Source organism: Alosa alosa, chromosome 18, assembly GCF_017589495.1.
Source record: "Alosa alosa isolate M-15738 ecotype Scorff River chromosome 18, AALO_Geno_1.1, whole genome shotgun sequence".
Taxonomy (NCBI): Eukaryota; Metazoa; Chordata; class Actinopteri; order Clupeiformes; family Clupeidae; genus Alosa; species Alosa alosa.
This window is the reverse complement of record NC_063206.1, coordinates 31,473,673-31,491,363: the sequence shown is the minus strand read 5'-3', so window position 1 is coordinate 31,491,363 and position 17,691 is coordinate 31,473,673. Positions and strand designations below refer to the sequence as shown.

The window sequence follows — 17,691 nt, the reverse complement described above, 5'->3', positions numbered from 1 at the left end:
AGTATCTTTTACTGTTCTTTTTAGTCATGTGGATTTGTTATTTTATCATCCTGTTTATGCTGTAGTGTATTTTGTATGTGTCAATGAGAGGACCAGGTGGGGGGGTTATACATGCTATGCCTAGCCTGGGTTTTCCCATGCTTCCTTGCGGGCGATTTTATTCACGCTGCTAGGCAGCCTGGATTCCATGGACTTCGTTTTCACCTCAAAGAAGGAACCAATCACAGAAATGAAGGGGGGGACAGCAAGGCGATTTGATAGCATTCAGACATTAAATAAATGAACGTGTAGTTCCCAGACCCCATCTCAATGAGATGAGGTCTGACGTGAGGCTATCATCACCATTTTGACCAGGTTTGGGGTCCACACCTGGACAACCTTAGGACCCCATCCTTGTTTTAGGCCAAAAACAAAAACCACAGTAAAGTAACCCCATCCAAGGTACATCCAAGGTTAGTTTAAAACTGGAGTTACAAGGCGTAAGGTGTGACCTTCCTGCCTGGCCACCCTAAATAGTGTATGAGATCTTTGCAGTGTTTTCTGCCTCATGTCTACTGATCAAATTCAAGCTAGAATTAATTCCCTGAGTGCATATCTCAAGGCTAGAAACAGTCACTTGGACTGTTTTGGTTTATCCAGTGTTAATGTCTCATATTGTCTGGTTCAGACCAGGCGGACACCTGCTGCCCTAATTGGTATGAGTAGCCCTCTCTTGCCCAGTGTTAATGGGGTATTAAGTTCAGTTCCTCTTGATTTTACATTGTTTTAATCTTGTCTGTGTTCATGTCCCATAGGAATCGCAGGCCTGCGTTGGCATCTACCGCTGCCTGGGCTAGCTCACTGCTGCTTTGCTGTATCGAGTATTTCCCTGTAAACCTGTTTGCTACTTCCTGCTTCACCGTTCTTGCAACTAGCGTTGTTTTGGCGCATAAGCTAGCGCGGTGGGACCGTGGTTTAGTGGTTCACCAAAGCTTCATTTGCCCATCACTAGTGGCAACCCAGTAAAAACGCAACACATAGACTTTTGATTTCATACAACATACAGACTGTATTGCTTAATTTAATGGTACATGATTGTGTGGTTGAGTGCACGCAACTTATCAATTGTGTTCTGGTACTTATCAGTTTAAGTTTGTTATTTAATGTTAAGTGTTTGATTTACCCTGTATCATGTTGGTGGCGTTCCTGAATGAGTGCGGCCGACTCTTAAAGGAGCAATTTGCGTCACGCTGTTTAGTCCGGGCGGATCCTAGCAAGACGGAGCAGAACGTTCCGGATGCTTAACACCGCTATGGCCACATTCATCTGCGTCTTTGCCGTGGGGGAATGGAGGAATCTTTTGGTGTTTTTGTTTGGAGCGTTCTGGTTGGGATTACTTTGTGTTTATGCACAAATATATTTGTGTTTATTTATTGCTACCAAATGTGTGGCTATCTTTTTGAATGTTTTGGTAATGTCTGAAAGTTAATTGATTTTGTCGTGTTATTATGACCGCCGCGCAGCGAAGCGGCGATCATATAGGTTTAGTCAGATTTTTTTTCTTTTTCTTTTTCGCATGCCCAAATTTCCATCAATGATTCCCGGGACACTGAAAGACCGGGGTACACGAAACTTGGTGGGCATGTAACCCCACATGGATAGCATGGAACCATCGTTTTTCGTTTTGATCTGTAGCCCCCCCGCTGGACTGGACCCCCCGAAAGGAGGGTAGGGCAGACACAGTTTTCTGTGAATATCTCAAAAACCGTAGGGTTTAGGAGGACCATTTTTTTTTGTATGTTGATCTCAAGGGGCCATGTCAACCCATTCCATAACCACTCATTTCATGTATAGCGCCACCTAGTTAAACACAAAAAAGTAAAAATGAGGTGTTGTAATTGAAGGTATCTGTGACCTAACATAGTCAAAACTGCACGAAATTGGAAGTGTAGGATCATTATGACTCTGTATGCACGCCAAGTTTTGTGGAATTCGCTCATGGGGGCCACACAATAAATTAATTTATGTTACTATACACCAACTGGCCTGTAGGTGGCCGGAGACAGTTTTCTGTGAATATCTCGAGAACCGTGAGGGCCTAGGAGGTCCACCTTTTTATGTATGTTGGTCTTAAGGGGCATGTCAACCCATCCCATTACCACTTATTTCATGTATAGCCCACCTAGTTCAAAAATTAAAAAGCAAAAATTAGGTGTTTTCATCACAATATCTCTGGCTGACAAGGTCAAAACTGCACGAAATTAAAAGTGTAGTATCATTATGACACCCTCCGAATGCATGCCAAGTTTTGTGTACTTTCGCTCATGGGGGGCCTACAATAAAATAATTTATGTGTACATTTAGTGACGCACACCAACAAGGATTCCCCGACACTGAAAGACCGGGTACACAAAACTTGGTGGGCATGTACCCCCACATGGATAGCATGGAACCGTCATTCTTCGTTTTGATCTGTAGCCCCCCCCCCCCCGCTGGACTGGACCCCCGAAAGGAGGGTAGGGCAGACACAGTTCTCTGTGAATATCTTGAGAACTGTAGGGCCTAGGATGACCAATTTTTTCCGTGATGTTTGCCTCCAGGGGTCATGTTAACCCATTCCATGTGCACACATGTGCATAAACAGATACACACGCACACACATACATTTACAGTAATCATAATGGATGACACATACTCACACAGTAGACATATGTACGCATGCATGCACATGCACAAACGCATTATATCGCGCAGGCAAACACACAAGCACGCATACACACACCCACACACAATAAACATAAATTTGTACACGCACACATGCACACAATTCAAGAATTTTTCCCGTCATCTACTCCCTGAATTTTTGGTCATTGATACCGGGACACGAACCACCGGGTACATGAAATTTGGTGGGTATGTAGCCCCACTAGACTTTTACGGAAAGATTTCATTTTAGCCCCCGGGACCACCACCAACCCCCCCCCCGTGCTGGGCCCCTGAACCGCAAAAAAAAAAACAGTTTTTCCTAAATAACTACCTGAACCGTGGCACTGAGGATGAAGAATCTTTTATGGTATGTTGGTCTCAAGGGCCCACATCAACCTGGCTCATAATCACTCATTTGTGATTTGCACCCCACCCCGGTAAAAATGAAAATGCAATATTATTCTGCTTTAATCGCCCCTATCTTCAGTTAAGATGTTCAGAACTGCACCAAATTTTATGTGTATGATTGACCTGGCATTCTCCGGGTATGCCAAGTTTAAGTAGAATTTCATCCATGGGGGTCTAAAAAAATAGGTTATGTGTACATTTAGTGACTGTACACTCATTGACCTGTAAATGGCGGTGCACACATATACACATGCACACACACAGGCACCCACATACTATCGGTATTAGAACGGCCGATACATAATTACAAATTCAGTAGGATTAAAAGAAAGCCAAAATAAATATTCATCATCATCATCATGGCTGCATTTTCAGTATTGGCGAGAAGTAGTCGTTTGTCCACTAGATGGCGCATCGTTGCAGTAAGACGTAATTTTGTTGGAAGTTAAAAGTGGGTTGGAAAAAACAATGGACGCTTCATACAAGGACTGTAATTTACCGCAGCGAACATCTAATAAGGATAGGACGATGTTCACATGAAGTGTAATTCCCATTTCTTCTTGAAGCCGAAATAAATCTGAGGATGTTTATCGGACATGCTTGGTTTTACTGCAGGCAATGTTAATCTTGTAATATCAATAAGGACCTAGGTAATGTTACCGTTAGCGTTGGTTGAGTGATGGAGGCCGCATTTGATTTATTGCATTTGTAGAAAACTATAAATGCGGTTATACCAAGCAAATGTATAGCAGCACTGTTTGTATCTTTCGACTGTCATTTATTGCACGTGCTACAAAATCATTCTGTGCAATGGAAGATTTACCAACGCTACACTGGTCTGATACAGTTTTGCCTATACATGCGTGGAGACTGAGACGCCTGTTTATTTTGTTTTAAGTGCGTGCAGGGTGTGAGAGGGGAATCGATGTGCTTTGATTACAGCTTGGTAGTTGTAGTCTGTGAAATTAAAAAACGCGTGTGTGTGAAGTATCCAAACAATGACACCTTCATTTCATTATGGCTGCTTTAGCAAAACACCTTAAGTTACTGTGTAGTGGGTCCCATTTAGAAGTGGCTACTTCATTCGCTTTCCTTGACTCATGGAGCTGCGTGAATGTTATTACAACTTTTCGCCACGATATGACAGTTTAAGTCCGGGCTGATACTGTAAGGCGTAAGCCATTGGTTTCAAAGGAGATTTTATTTGTGTCGCCAGCATAGCCTATTGACAATTTATGTTGTAAACAGGCCTACCTTATAATCCTACCTGTAGCTTAGGGAAGCTAACAGCTTTCTATTAGGATCTAGTTTGTTAGTTACCGCTTTGTCATAACTCCCTGATGCATTTTTGCATTTAGAATAGCCAGAGCGTGTATATCTCAATCGAAAATTAAACAATATCGGGTGCCTATGGACTAGGCTGGGTGAACCCAGCCTGATCTGCCCGCTATTTATTTTTTTGATTTCTTAAAAGATTGAGCTTGGTCTGATGAAAGCCAGACTAGCCATGGACCTCAGTTAAACAATGCAAGGGAACATGAATCAGCCTATATTTGCCCTAACAATAACGGACAAAAGCTCTTCAACTTTGGCCCGTTAAAATGTGTATGAACAGTCTAGCGACGCATTTCATCAAGGCCCATTTGGACATGTCAGTTATTTGCACCACTGGTTAGATGTAAAACAGCATTTCGTTTCAGACTAGGCTACTGTTACTTAATTTGTGCATTAACAATAACGTTTCAGACTACTGTTACTTAATTTGTGCATTGACCATAAAGTATTACATGAACTAAAGATGACTAAAATCTTATGTAGAAGAAGAAACATTCACAAAAAAATCCATCCATCCAAAATGACCTTTGTTTTTGATAGCTGTTGAAAACGGCATGGAACTGACAGAGATGTTTTTGCTTAAAAATACATAAAAAAAAAAAAATAAATAAAATAAATAACATTATGTTGATACCTTTTGCTTTTCCCAAATACAATGTAGCCTACTGTAAGTGACCTTTCATCAATCCAGTTGCAATGGATGAACTGTGATGAACTGCCCTACTTGTGATTGTTTAGAGATTTTAAAGGTTTTATAACAATGCTACATCTTCTTTGGCTATTCTACAATCTATTCACCTTTTCAGCACCAGTAGGCTACTTTCTATGCAGCCGCACACACACACTCAGGCATGCCAAACAAGCATACACAAAAGTTTCAAGAGTGGGGGGTGGAGTAAAATATGGAGACAAATTGAAGTGTGATTTATTTTCGCGGAACGGATGTACAGGACTGAGCGGCGGTCATATTTTGTACCGCTATGCGGTACATCTAGTTCATGTTCATGTTAAGTTCCCTTTTGTCTCCTTTTGTCAGTTCTTGTTGTGTGTTCATGTCGGAGGTTCGCATCGGAGGTTAATGTTCGTATTGGAGGTTCTGTTTAGATACCCTTATTTTGGGCACAGAACTTTATTTAAAAAAGTAATTTATTGATTTTTGGTAATAAAACCATTTTTGCGGAATTTGCAATCCTGTATCCCTGTGTCATCTGCTCGATCCCTCACAGTTTATGTTTTGATTAAGTTTACTATACAGCTGGCAAGACATCTAGCTGTGGGCATTCCGTGTCCCATTGTACAGCCTTGGTTACATTGTTGTTTGCCTGTAGTTATTCTGGTGTTGGAGTGTGTGTGTGTGTCTGTGTGTGTACACCCTTGTATATTGCTAATTTCCTTTTCTCTATTCTTAGGAGCTGAGGGCATAAAGTGGGGAAGGCCGCTATCTCATTCCTGTGTGCTGTGTTCATGTGTGCTCTTGGATGTGTATCCTTCTTGCCGTGTGCGTGTGTGTGTGTGTGTGTGGCATGTCTGAGTGTTTGACTTCCCAGTATCCCTCCTGGCCTACGGTGACCTCCCTCCCCACCGGTAAGCCTCAGCCACCGTATCCCATCCCTGTACATGTCTCATTTGTTTGATGTGTGTGTGTAAATCCTTTTTGTCTTGTCTATTTTATTGTCTTGTACCACTATTCGTTTGTCAATAAACATACTTTTATGGATGGAACCATGTCACATTTTGTGTAAACGAACTTGTGTACCATTACTGTATCCTGTTACAATTTAATATTTTTCTGGGTGCAATTCCCAGAGTGGCGTAGTCTGGCTACCTAAAAATACCACTCTTGCCACATAATGGTTTAACTCATTGAGTGCCAAAAATGTAATATTACGTTTTTCCTTCCCATGCGTTGAGTGCCAAAAACGTAATATTACGTTTTTCGCTTTTTTTTAATTACGAAACTAGACACTCTAACACACCTTATATGTGATTTTGGGAACTCTGTGATGAATGGAAATGAAATATATGATAATCAAAAACTCATGAAAACGCACAATCTGGACATTTTATCATAACTCGGTTGCCGCTTTGGGTCGAATCAGTGACGCATGCACGTCAGGTCAAAACCAGGCCATTTTCGTGGGTCTATCACTAGGTGGCAGTCTCGCCAGGTCTCGCTTATCACTTCCCGTTTACACAAGTAAGTAACAGGCAACACTTCATATTTCATGAAAGACGTTATATCTCCATTTCTAGAAAAAAACAGTGATTTTGATGAAAACTAGCCACTGTTTAGCTTGGGATTTCTCAGGAACAGAGGCGTGTAGAAATACACAGTTTGCACCCACCGAGAGCTTAAAGTCTCACCTTTTAATCGAGCTATTGTATGTGTTCATAGCTATAACACAGAATATGCTGTGGCTGTACAAAAATCATCAACAATGGTCTAGATTGCTGGCACTCTAGGACAAAGCTCCCGAAAACAGCTTGGCATTCACTGAGTTAATGGTCCAATGACAACTATTGGGGCAGGTCTCTCGGCACACTGCCTGATCTTTTCCTCCAGAATCCTAGTATAGCCTCTTGCTTTAGTGTTACCATTTACCTTATCTTATCGTGGGCATTGTTGAGCTGGTTGTTTATGTTTCTCCAAGGTCTGCATTTCACTGGAGGCTAGCGGGTGATTACTAGAGGGCCCCACAGCAGGGAGGGTTGGGCATATCTGTTTCAGCTTGTGCAGTGTTTTGGTTTAGCCAAGTTGTTGATGTCATCAGCTTGTTCCGTTTGTATGGCTACTGAGTGCTTATCAGAGGCTCGGCTCAAGGTTGGCAGAAAAAATGTTGGGTGCAGAAGAGAGGTGATAGTTTTCTGTTAAGATCTTGGCCCCAGTCCAACTCTGCTCTGTGCTATTTGGTCTGAAATATTCCCTGCGATTCCAGAAAAGGTTAAAATTGTCAAAATTCATTCCAACTGAAAAGCATGTTTTTGCGAGCCAGGTGTTTAAACTGAATATTCTGGTAAATCTACTGGGAGTGGGCCACTGATAAAAATTTGTATTCCAAGCTCCAGGGCTGAGGAAAGTTCTTTAAAATCTTCTTGAACATACAGCTGTTCTTTGTAAATGTAATTTGCCCCAACATGCACAACGATGCACTTGATAGTTGATCGATATTTTGACACCAGTTCTGCAAGTTTGTTTTTTGTGTCAGACACTGAATCATTTGGGAAACAACATACCTTTCCCCATTTAAAAGTCTCTTAGCAGAGTCGCCTAGAACTAGGGTTGTGGGATGAACAGGTGCCGAGTGCTGCTTCTAGTCTGCCCATCTTGCTATTGTTGTGGTTTGATCACTGCCTGCTTTGGGTCTGTTCCCTCGGAAATTCCTCTTACGTCCTGGGGGCATTCAAATCTGTTCTATAATTTTAGGGTCTGTGGGTTTCCCTTAGGACCACAAGCCCTGTAGTAGTTTGTCTGTATTTCTGATACAAGGCCAGGAGTTAACATCTGAGTTTACTGGTGTTGTTTTTTGGTCTGGCACCTTGCCTATGCCAAGTCTCTGTACTCACATTTCCCTTTGTGAGGTCAATGCATTCTGCTCTGTTAGCAGTGATATTCGCTAGCCTAGGCTACATTCTCTGCATATCCAGTTGTTGCGGTACTCACTTCATGAGATGTCTCTCGTAGTTTTGATGGAAGGGCATCAATCTTTGATTCCAAAGTAGAAATCCTCGGTTTTAGCTCAGTACATTTTCCGCATGATCTCCTGGGTCTTGGGCCGGAGGAGCACATTTTATTTTAGTCCAACTTCAAGGTGACTTGTCATTCAGTTTTTGCCCATTGGCTTGGCTTGCTCATGTAAAGTAAAAACGAACCACTAAAGCATGGGTCGGGAACCTGGGGCTCGCGAGCCACCAGTGGCTCTTTTGCTGCATGGCTGGGGCTCTCGGATGAAATGGGTTGGCGAAAGATGAAAAAAAAAAAAAATGACAAGGCTTCGTGGCAAATATGTAGGTCTATCTGAGTAATTTAATATAACTTTCCACCTCACTTGACTCCGTAACTGTAGCTTGCACAATATTGTTACATTCGTGGTTCGTTGCCATGTCAATATCAAACAAAATCACCATTTTCCCTCCATTTCAGTCAACGAGAACACTTTAATTGTTATTGTTGATGTGTGCGCTTGCTATAGGCTAGATAAGGAAAATGTCATAAAGGAAACATCAGCAAGCATAGCTTGCGAGCGAGCACAAGTGGGCTGAAATGGGAAAGTTTCCATCTGAAGACTGATTCTGAAAACGCGAAATGGACTGCCTGTTATATATCGCACACTGCAACGAGTTAGTATTGCTGTGCTAACCCTGTTCGGTTCCACTTGCATGTGAGAAGTCTTTCTCACATGTGAAAAATATAAAGACAAACCTGCGCTCACGTTTAAGGGAAATTCCGAGCAAAACTGTACTTAGTTGGCATTATGGATATGACAGTTTTGCATGGAATTGCCCTTAAATGATGACAGCCTCAATTCTTGCATGAAACTTCACCTCACTGAATATGAGCCAGTCAGATTACAAGGCCATCACCAAATCTAATCTCTAGTAGGCCTAATGTTCAATTTCGCCAATGACATGTCAACAAAAATTGAGTGTTGTGTTGTTAACTATGATACTTTGCATACCAAAGGACACTGGGAAAATAGGTGGTGGTGTTTAGCCTACATGGGACTTCTGTCATTACACTTTACATTTCAAGTTACTTGCACATTACTTTTAAAACTAGTAGAAAATGTATAAAAAAATCCTCTGTTGAATGAAAGTAACTGTAAGTTAAATATCCAAACTTTTTCTTGTAACCGTCTTTATGTGGCTCTTCTGAGATTAAAAAAAAAGGAAATTTGGTAAAAGTGGCTCTCCAGGCAAAAAAAGTTCCCGACCCCTGCACTAAAGTTTCAGATGTAAATGTACAGTTTTCACTGTCTTTGCTAATCTAGCTTGTAAATTAAATAAAAAGCTTGAGTAGGAGGAGTGGGGATGGTGATGAATATTCAGGGGATCCTGGGGAGTTTGATTGGGTGGTGGGGTGGGGATGGTGATGGGAGATTAGCCTCTCAATGTCTCCACAATAATTGTAGACCGCAATATTTTTAGCAGCAATCTGGGTTTTGAGCCAGGCATGATTCTTTGCCATCACTCTGGCCTTGTGTCCATGTTTTATTAATGTCCTCTAAAATGTTGATATTGTTATCCATTTACCATTTCTTGCCATTTGGCTGTACAGATGAACTACAAACGTTGGCTGAGAATGAATAATTTTGTTCCTAACTATATATAGTTTTAGAAGATACCATTGAATTGGAATCATTTTTGTGAGAGGAATTAAGCAGATTTGTTACTTGGGTCCCAATAACATGTCTGTGCATGCCTCCCAAAATTATTTTATATAATGAAGATCCAGCTTCATAATAAGATGATGCCATTATGCAAGGTCCAATAATATATGTGTAGTGATCAGTAACGTAACTACTTTTTTCGGGTAAAAAGTAGTGTAACTCGCTACTACTGAAAATTTGGTAACAAAACATAGTTCCTTTTTCAATTTGGCACGTTACTTTTCCCAGGGACAGCTTTGACAGCGACATAGCCTTCTCAGCTGCGAGCTTGCGCAATAGTCACAAGCTCCACACCATACGTGGTAGCAGAAGAGCAATCATGGCAATCAAGAAGCAGCCAACGCTATCTTTTAAGGGGTGGCGGTATTCCCATTACTTCGAAATCGTTGAAACTAAGGAGAGGAATGTGAGTGTAAGCTTTGCACCAATTTCGGGATTTAATGAAAAAGTAAACCTTTAAGGCTATAAAATAATCCCTTATGTATTTTGTGTTCACTGATATGCCCATAAGATATATCGAGGCTATGTTATTGTTTCATAGGACTTTAGTGGTGGTGTTGAGGCCTATAATAGCCCAATGTTTTCTTGTCAGGTGCTCTGTTTATGGCATTTTTTATAATAAAGAGCACAAAAAAATACCTGTTGTGTCCTCCATAGTAGAACTTTATGTAGGCCTACACATTTAGGAACAGATATTGGGTTCTGCCCAAAGTCGAGCAATATAAAAGTAACGTAAAAGTAACAAGTAGCATAAAAAGTTACTTTCCATAGAGGGTAACTAAGTAAAGTAATGGATTACTTTTTAAAGAAGTAACGAGTAACGAGCAAACACTACTTTTTAAAAGTCACTTCCCCAACACTGGTAGTGATACAACATACGTACTTGTTTCGGCAGTAGAGAGCCATGCACACTGTTCCCAGAAGGCTGATCCCTGTGGTGATGCAGGTGATAGAAAGTACTTGTCTCTTGTAAACTGCTTTACTCTCTGGAGGGAAAATAAATCATAAAACATACTTCAAACCACATATTAATGTCCACATCCACATGCCCTTGATCAAAGCACCTAACCCGCCAACTGCTCCCTGGGCACCACAGCAATGGCCGCTGCACACTGCTTCAGGTGTTTATGTGTGCTCACTACTCACTGTGTGTTCACTGCTTCGAGTGTTTGTGTGTGTGTTCCCTGACCACAGACAGGTCAAACGCAGAGGAAGAATTACCCTCGGGATGAATAATATAATCTATCTAGCTTACATGTCTGTCTGTCTGTCTGTCCAGAAACTTCAACCAGGGTTCGGCCCTGGCTAGTGTTTGATCTGAAAGGGTTAACTTGGGTTGTCCGAAGAAACACACTAAAAATAGAAACCATGGACCCATCTAAAAACACAAAACACAAACATATTTACAGTACATAATGGACAAATAATGCTCTAGCCTGGTTGACACCAGACCACTTCTTAAATCGAGGAAATAGAGGTATAGTAACTGGCATTTAAAATTCAAATCTGCCTGCCTCTATGGGAATTTAACATAGGGGGTGTATACTTATGCCCCCTGTATTTTAATGAAGAACATTTATTTATTTATGATACATTATTCATTCACAAACAACTAGATATACCGCATAGCGGTACAAAATATGACCTGTACGTCCTCTCCCACTTGTCAATTTGTCTTCATCTTCTACTCCATCCCTATACTTGCAACTTTTGTGTATGCTTGTATGTGCGTGCCTGTGTTTGTTTGTGTCTGTGTGTGTGTGTCCGACACTGTGATCAGCAGCACCGGAGCTCCACAGGGAACAGTGCTCTCTCCAGTCCTGTTCACCCTGTACACGTCTGACTTCAACACAGAGTCATGCCACACGCAGAAGTTTTCGGACGATGCTGCAATTGTGGGGTGTATTAGGGATGGGCAGGAGGAGGAATACAGGAGCTTGGTGAAGGACTTAGTGCAATGGTGCAAACTTAACTTCCTGCAACTCAACACTGCTAAGACCAAGGAGATGGTGGTGGATTTCCTGAGGTCTAAGCCCGCTCTGCTGCCAGTCACCATTGAGGGGGTCAATGTGGAGGTAGTAGATACTTACAAGCAGACATGTGGACTTGAGTCACATGACTTGGACTCGAGTCAGACTCGAGTCATGATTTTAATGACTTCAGACTCCACTTGATAAAATTCGGCATGACTTACGACTCGACTTGGACTTGAATACTATTCACTCAAAACTTGACTCGGACTTTGCCTCTTTGACTTGTAATGACTTGACATGTCTCGAGTCAAAAACTACATTTCCTGATCGTGGACCAGTCACCCCAGAGACGCTTTCACTTCCACGACGGAAAAAAAACTAGGCTAAATTTTGAAATACATAACAAGATTGTCCTAATATTAGCCACAGCGGTTCATTTTTGAAATACATAACGCATTGTGTTTCCCTATTTCCTTTTTGGGGGGGTTGATGTCATGTAACGGAAGCCGCAAAACCTGAAGCCACAAGCCTGAGAGTTTATTTTACTGTCTATGGAGTTAGCTGAAGATGGAGAGGAATTGTGAGGAGCTTGTAGCCAAAAAGTTTCAGTTTAAAAAGTTGCCTGATGTTAAAAGCACAGTGATCAGTGCTGCCACCACACGCATCACACACTGTGTGTAGGGGACCAAGAGACAGAGGAAGGACCAACATTTAGCCAATGAACAGTAGCTTTACTGCAAAGTGCTTTGCACCCTTGTTAGAGAATGTTTACAATGTCAAAATGCACCAACAGCATGTTACATAAAGATGATACTTTTCTGATCCTCTCCATTAAGAGCCAACTCAAATGTATGCTACTCCATTTAATTGAGAACGCATCTGAGCGTGCACGAGAGGGAGAGAAAATGAGTGGCAGGTTCCAGCTGGCTTGTCATTGTTGATGATGATTGCGTATTAAAAGGAACGTATTAAAAGGAAATCATGAAGGCAACAAAGATGAGGTTAGAGGAGATTGCAGTTATATCCAGTTCTCATTACTGTTATAAACTGTGAGAGCCAGGGCACTTTGACATAGGCTGCACTCACTGTGATTTGGAAAATGGACAAAAATATGAAGCGTTGTTTTTGCCTTTGTGTAATGGAAATGGTGAGTCTTGAAGTCTTCAATAATTCGTTTACATGGAGCACATGATATGCCGATTCAAACGCATTCCACTCAGCTAGCTAGGTGGCTACTGGCTACCAGGCTCATAATTCACTTCACACTCAAAAAATTAAGGGAACACTTCAATCATACACTGGATCGGTACTCTGACACTGTTTGGTTCTGAGCACAAATAAAACTTTTGAGGCGAGTGTTTTATTTTGCAAGAACTGTCAGACATTCTGTGAATGTAGTTTGAGAATGGAGAAAAGGGTGGAAGGTTTGTGGAAAACTGTGTTTCCTTTTTTTGAAAGCTGTTCATACCAACTTAATATCATGCTTATCATTTTTAATATTATGCTATACATGTGGCACAAAGTTTGTGGACTAGGCTATATTTGAATGGAGCTGGTAAAAAAAGATCATTATGAGAACGTGTGGACACACAATGGGCTTAAAGTGACAGTGCACCATTTACAAATGAGTTAAACAGCATCAAATGTGTAGTATTTCTGAAGAAATTAAGCCATTAAGCCGTTGTTACTTATTAGTTAATGGTTTGTTCATCATTAGTAATTTCTAATTTATCATAAAGCATTTGTTCACACTGTTATAAATAGTTTGTTCATAGTAAATAAGCCTATATCTTAAATATGTTTATACATTATAGTTAATACTTAATAAATGATGCAATAATATGTTTTTGATTAAGTAATATTTCCATTATTTAACAGTTGTTACATACACATGCACTAATGATTAGTTAGGGTGAGGATACATATTTTATAAACCACTTCCTAATACTATAATTAATAATTAACTCAGGAGTTACAAGTGGTTAGTTAAGGATATTTTGTGAGCTCATCTAAAGTGAGGACGTTTTATGCAACACATTTACAAATTAGTTATAAAGTTTACACTTGCATTGTTCCTATGTTAATTCTCATAAATAAAATATTTGTACACACAGTTATAAATGGTTTGTTCATAGTAAATAAGCCTATATCTAAAATATGTTTATGAATTATTGGTAATACTTAATAAATTATGCAATATACACATCCACTAATGATTAGTTAGGGTGAATGAAAGCATTTTGTAATAGTTTGCAACTGGTTTATAATAGGAAAATGATTTCATTATAAGTGGTTGTTTCATTACTTACTAAGTATAAATCATGTACTTACAAACATGTTTTTTGGATAGGCTTATTTACTATGAACAACCCATTTATAATTGTGTGAACAAATGCTTTACTGATGATAAATTATGTATGAACAAGAAATTACTAATGATGAACAAACCATTAACTAATAAGTAACAAAGGCTTAATAAATGATGAATTGTGTGTAGTTATTATAAAGTGTTACCCAAAATTACTGTGTCATTATTATCATTTAAATGGTAAAACACTTTATTTTAAGGTTCACATGTTAGCCACTAATACATACCTAATTAATGCCTGTATTAGTGACTTGTAAGGCATGTGTTAGGCAACATTAATCATTTGTTAGGCATGTGTTCACAAATTTCTTGTTCATGACGAATTAGGCCTTTATTCTTGATATAATCTTACGATGGAGTATTAGGGCCAAACATTAAGAAAAAAATATTTTTTGCCATGACGAGATTAAACTCAACATTTCGAGAATAAAGTTGAAATATCATGTCGACTTTAATCTCGACGTGTCGACATTAAACTCAACATTTTGAGAATAGGCTAACGTTAGTTTGGAGCGAGAACGACCGCTCGGGACGATTGAAAGGGAGGATGAATAAAACATTCCAGTTGCAACAATTAGATAGGCCTATATCATGTGGACAAAACATAGAACATTAAGCCTATTAACCTCCGTTACTCACCCGTTACCCGTTAAGTCGACACGTCGAGATTAAAATAGATATGATATTTCAACTTTATTCTCGAAATGTCGAATTTAATGAATTTAAAAGTCAACATGTCAAGTTTAATCTCGCTATGGCAAAAATATTTTTTTCCTTCGTGCGTGGCCCTAATACTCCGTCATATAATCTTAATAATGACCTAGTAAGCCTTGGGGCCATATTTTGCACCCTGGCGCATGGCGTAAAACACGTTTTCCACCCTGCGCAAAGTTTATTTTCTTATTTTGCACGTTTATTTTTTAAACAATGCGCCCAGGGGTGTGGCAATTAACAACTTAGGGAGTGGCTTAGCGCATTGTTTAAAAATCTCTATTGTACACCTGGTCAGAAGTCTATTGCAAAACATTACAAATTGCACGATTACAATGGGAAATATAATTAGTATAAAGATATTACGAAATACTGTACAACTCATGATGAGTAGTTATTTACCATCATTTGCAAATTGGTAATGACGGTTAAAAGTGATTAGGGGAGAGACGAGAGACACGTATGGAGAACAGCTGAAGAGGCACTGTCACAAGATATAAGCAACTCCTCTGCAGGATAAATGTTGTTTTATTCAGTCATTTGAACAATATTAGGGTAAGTGTTGCTTTTTCCAGCCTATGTTTTAGTGAAAGTAACTTACTGCATATAACTGTCTTGTCGACTGACACCATGGTGAAGTTAGTTTCACTTTGCCAATGAGTTCAAATAATAGACGAGTGCAAATGCGTGAAGGCTATGCTAGGTTTTAGTAAAGCATGGTTTAGTGGAATGACTATTCCATAAGGTCTCGCAAACAGCCTCCTTCAAATGCGCCGTTGACTGTCAAAATACCGATACATTCTTTGACGTTGTGCTTTGCAGATGTCATTCTCATTGGTTTAAATTAGTGGTGGATTTTATCGTTTGTTCTTATGACACAGTCGCGTCGTTCAGTTCGCCAAGATGATTCATTCTGAATTGTTCGTTAGTTCGTTCGTTCAGTCGCATTTCCGGTACAACGTAGTTCAGCGGTGAATCATGGTATGCAGGTTCTCAGCTCCTCGTTCACAAACAATCGTGCAAACGGTCAACACAACACTGTAGTTCTAGCGGCAAATATATAGCTGCAACTTCATGATTATGTGTACTTTTAGACAAATCAGCAGTAGCTAATGTGTTCATTCACCTTGACATTAAATTGACATATTGAAGGTAAATATGAGTAGACTACGGCTAGATCAGCTAATTTCTTTTTAAAAAATGTGTTCATTCACAAAGGAACAAAGACCCAGTATGCCGACAAACATGTTTAAAGGCTTGGTTTCAAGTCCCCATTTTGCCTAGGCTACAGAGCCATAATCCCTTTGGGTAACACTTTATTTTAATGTGTCGCTGTTACAGTACAGATATATGTACTACAGATATATGTAGGCTACTATGTAGTGAATTAGTAGACCTGTTCCAAGACATCGAAGACACAACATACATGTCATATGTACATGTAAGTAATTAACTGGTACACTTAACAGGTTTATTCCACTGTATCAAAGAGTAACAAGGTTGTAGCAGCACAGCTGTTACATGTACACTGAAGACAATGAGGCCTTGACTGGAGCTAAGAATGGTTTGTATATCAAATCTATCATGACCAGATTTACCCCATCCCGCAGGACTCAGGTCAGCTCTTTGCCTCTGATGAAAATTTAGGCAAATTGGCAAAGTTTTGTAAAAGCACTCAGTATTACAATGTAACAACTATTATGTAGGTACCCACAAATACATTATGCAAGTACAATGATAGTACCTGATAGTACATGTTGTTACACAGGTTGTACCACTGTACCTAATTAGGTAGGTACACTGTAACAGCGACACATTCAAATAAAGTGTTACCTAATAGATTCATTATTAAAAAAATCACTTACCCATGAACTCAATGCCCAAATGTTCAGCTGCACAAATAAAGAGAACGGAAAATCAGAATGTAAATAATACAAAAGAAAATAAAGAGAAAAGGAAATCATTAAAGCATGACACTTTAGCAAATTGTTGATGCTTTAAAATAAGGTGTGTTATAACAAACAATTTACAAAGTAGTTTAGAAGACACCTAAAACTTGTATGCAATATTTAACTTAAAACCTAACTGCTTAACAAACATATTTTTTCATTGTAACTGAGTCTATATTGAAGAATCTGATACATGTTTCGAACAGAAGAAAACAAAAGGCTATATCATACACTTGGCGCAACCTGGTGCCAAGCACAATGCAAGGTATGTTCTTATCTTAGACCCAATTAAGTGATGGACATTTCGTCATGCGCTCCACTGAACATTGCGCACACAAGCGTGTCAATTAAAAAATAGGTTTGGTCAGGAGCATGATCCAAAAATCACTATCTTTCACCCATGTAAAATCATTACGTCACTGACCAAGAAAAACCTGGTTGATAGCACAGCGGTGAAGAATCACTGTCACAAGATGTAATCAACCCTTAGCAGTGGGTCCCAGGCAACAACTCATTTTCAGGAAGAATGTCCTTAGGATTTTTATTCAGTCATTCGAACATTATTCGATCACTCTCAAGTTTACCGTTCGCCGCCATCTTGAATTTAGTCATGATAAGTCGAGCAACGAGTACGAATCAGTTTTGACTTTTCAAACATTCAGGCACAACAAAGCATAACTAAATGTTTCTTGGTCAATGGCATAATGATTTTTTAGTTGGTGTAAGAAAGCGATTTTTGGATCGTGCCCCTGACCACACCTATATTTTTTAATTGACACACCCGGGGGCGCAATATTCAGTGGAACTGGAGCCCATGGCGAACAATTCATCACGGTCTTGGGTGTAAGATAGGAACAATAATTGCAATGTGCTTG

The 17,691-nt window shown here is 39.8% G+C and overlaps 1 protein-coding gene across 2 annotated transcripts in view; it reads right to left on the bottom strand.

Moving 5' to 3' along the window:
- Positions 1-17,691, bottom strand: part of LOC125311968 (pro-neuregulin-3, membrane-bound isoform) — an 80,837-nt gene that overhangs the window by 34,967 nt on the left and 28,179 nt on the right. For both annotated transcript variants that reach the window (XM_048270379.1, XM_048270378.1), the window contains exons 4-5: positions 16,733-16,759; positions 10,699-10,801 (exon numbers count right to left, since the gene is read on the bottom strand). In XM_048270379.1, the coding sequence (XP_048126336.1) occupies positions 10,699-10,801; positions 16,733-16,759 (130 nt within the window). The remainder of the gene's footprint in view (positions 1-10,698; positions 10,802-16,732; positions 16,760-17,691) is intronic.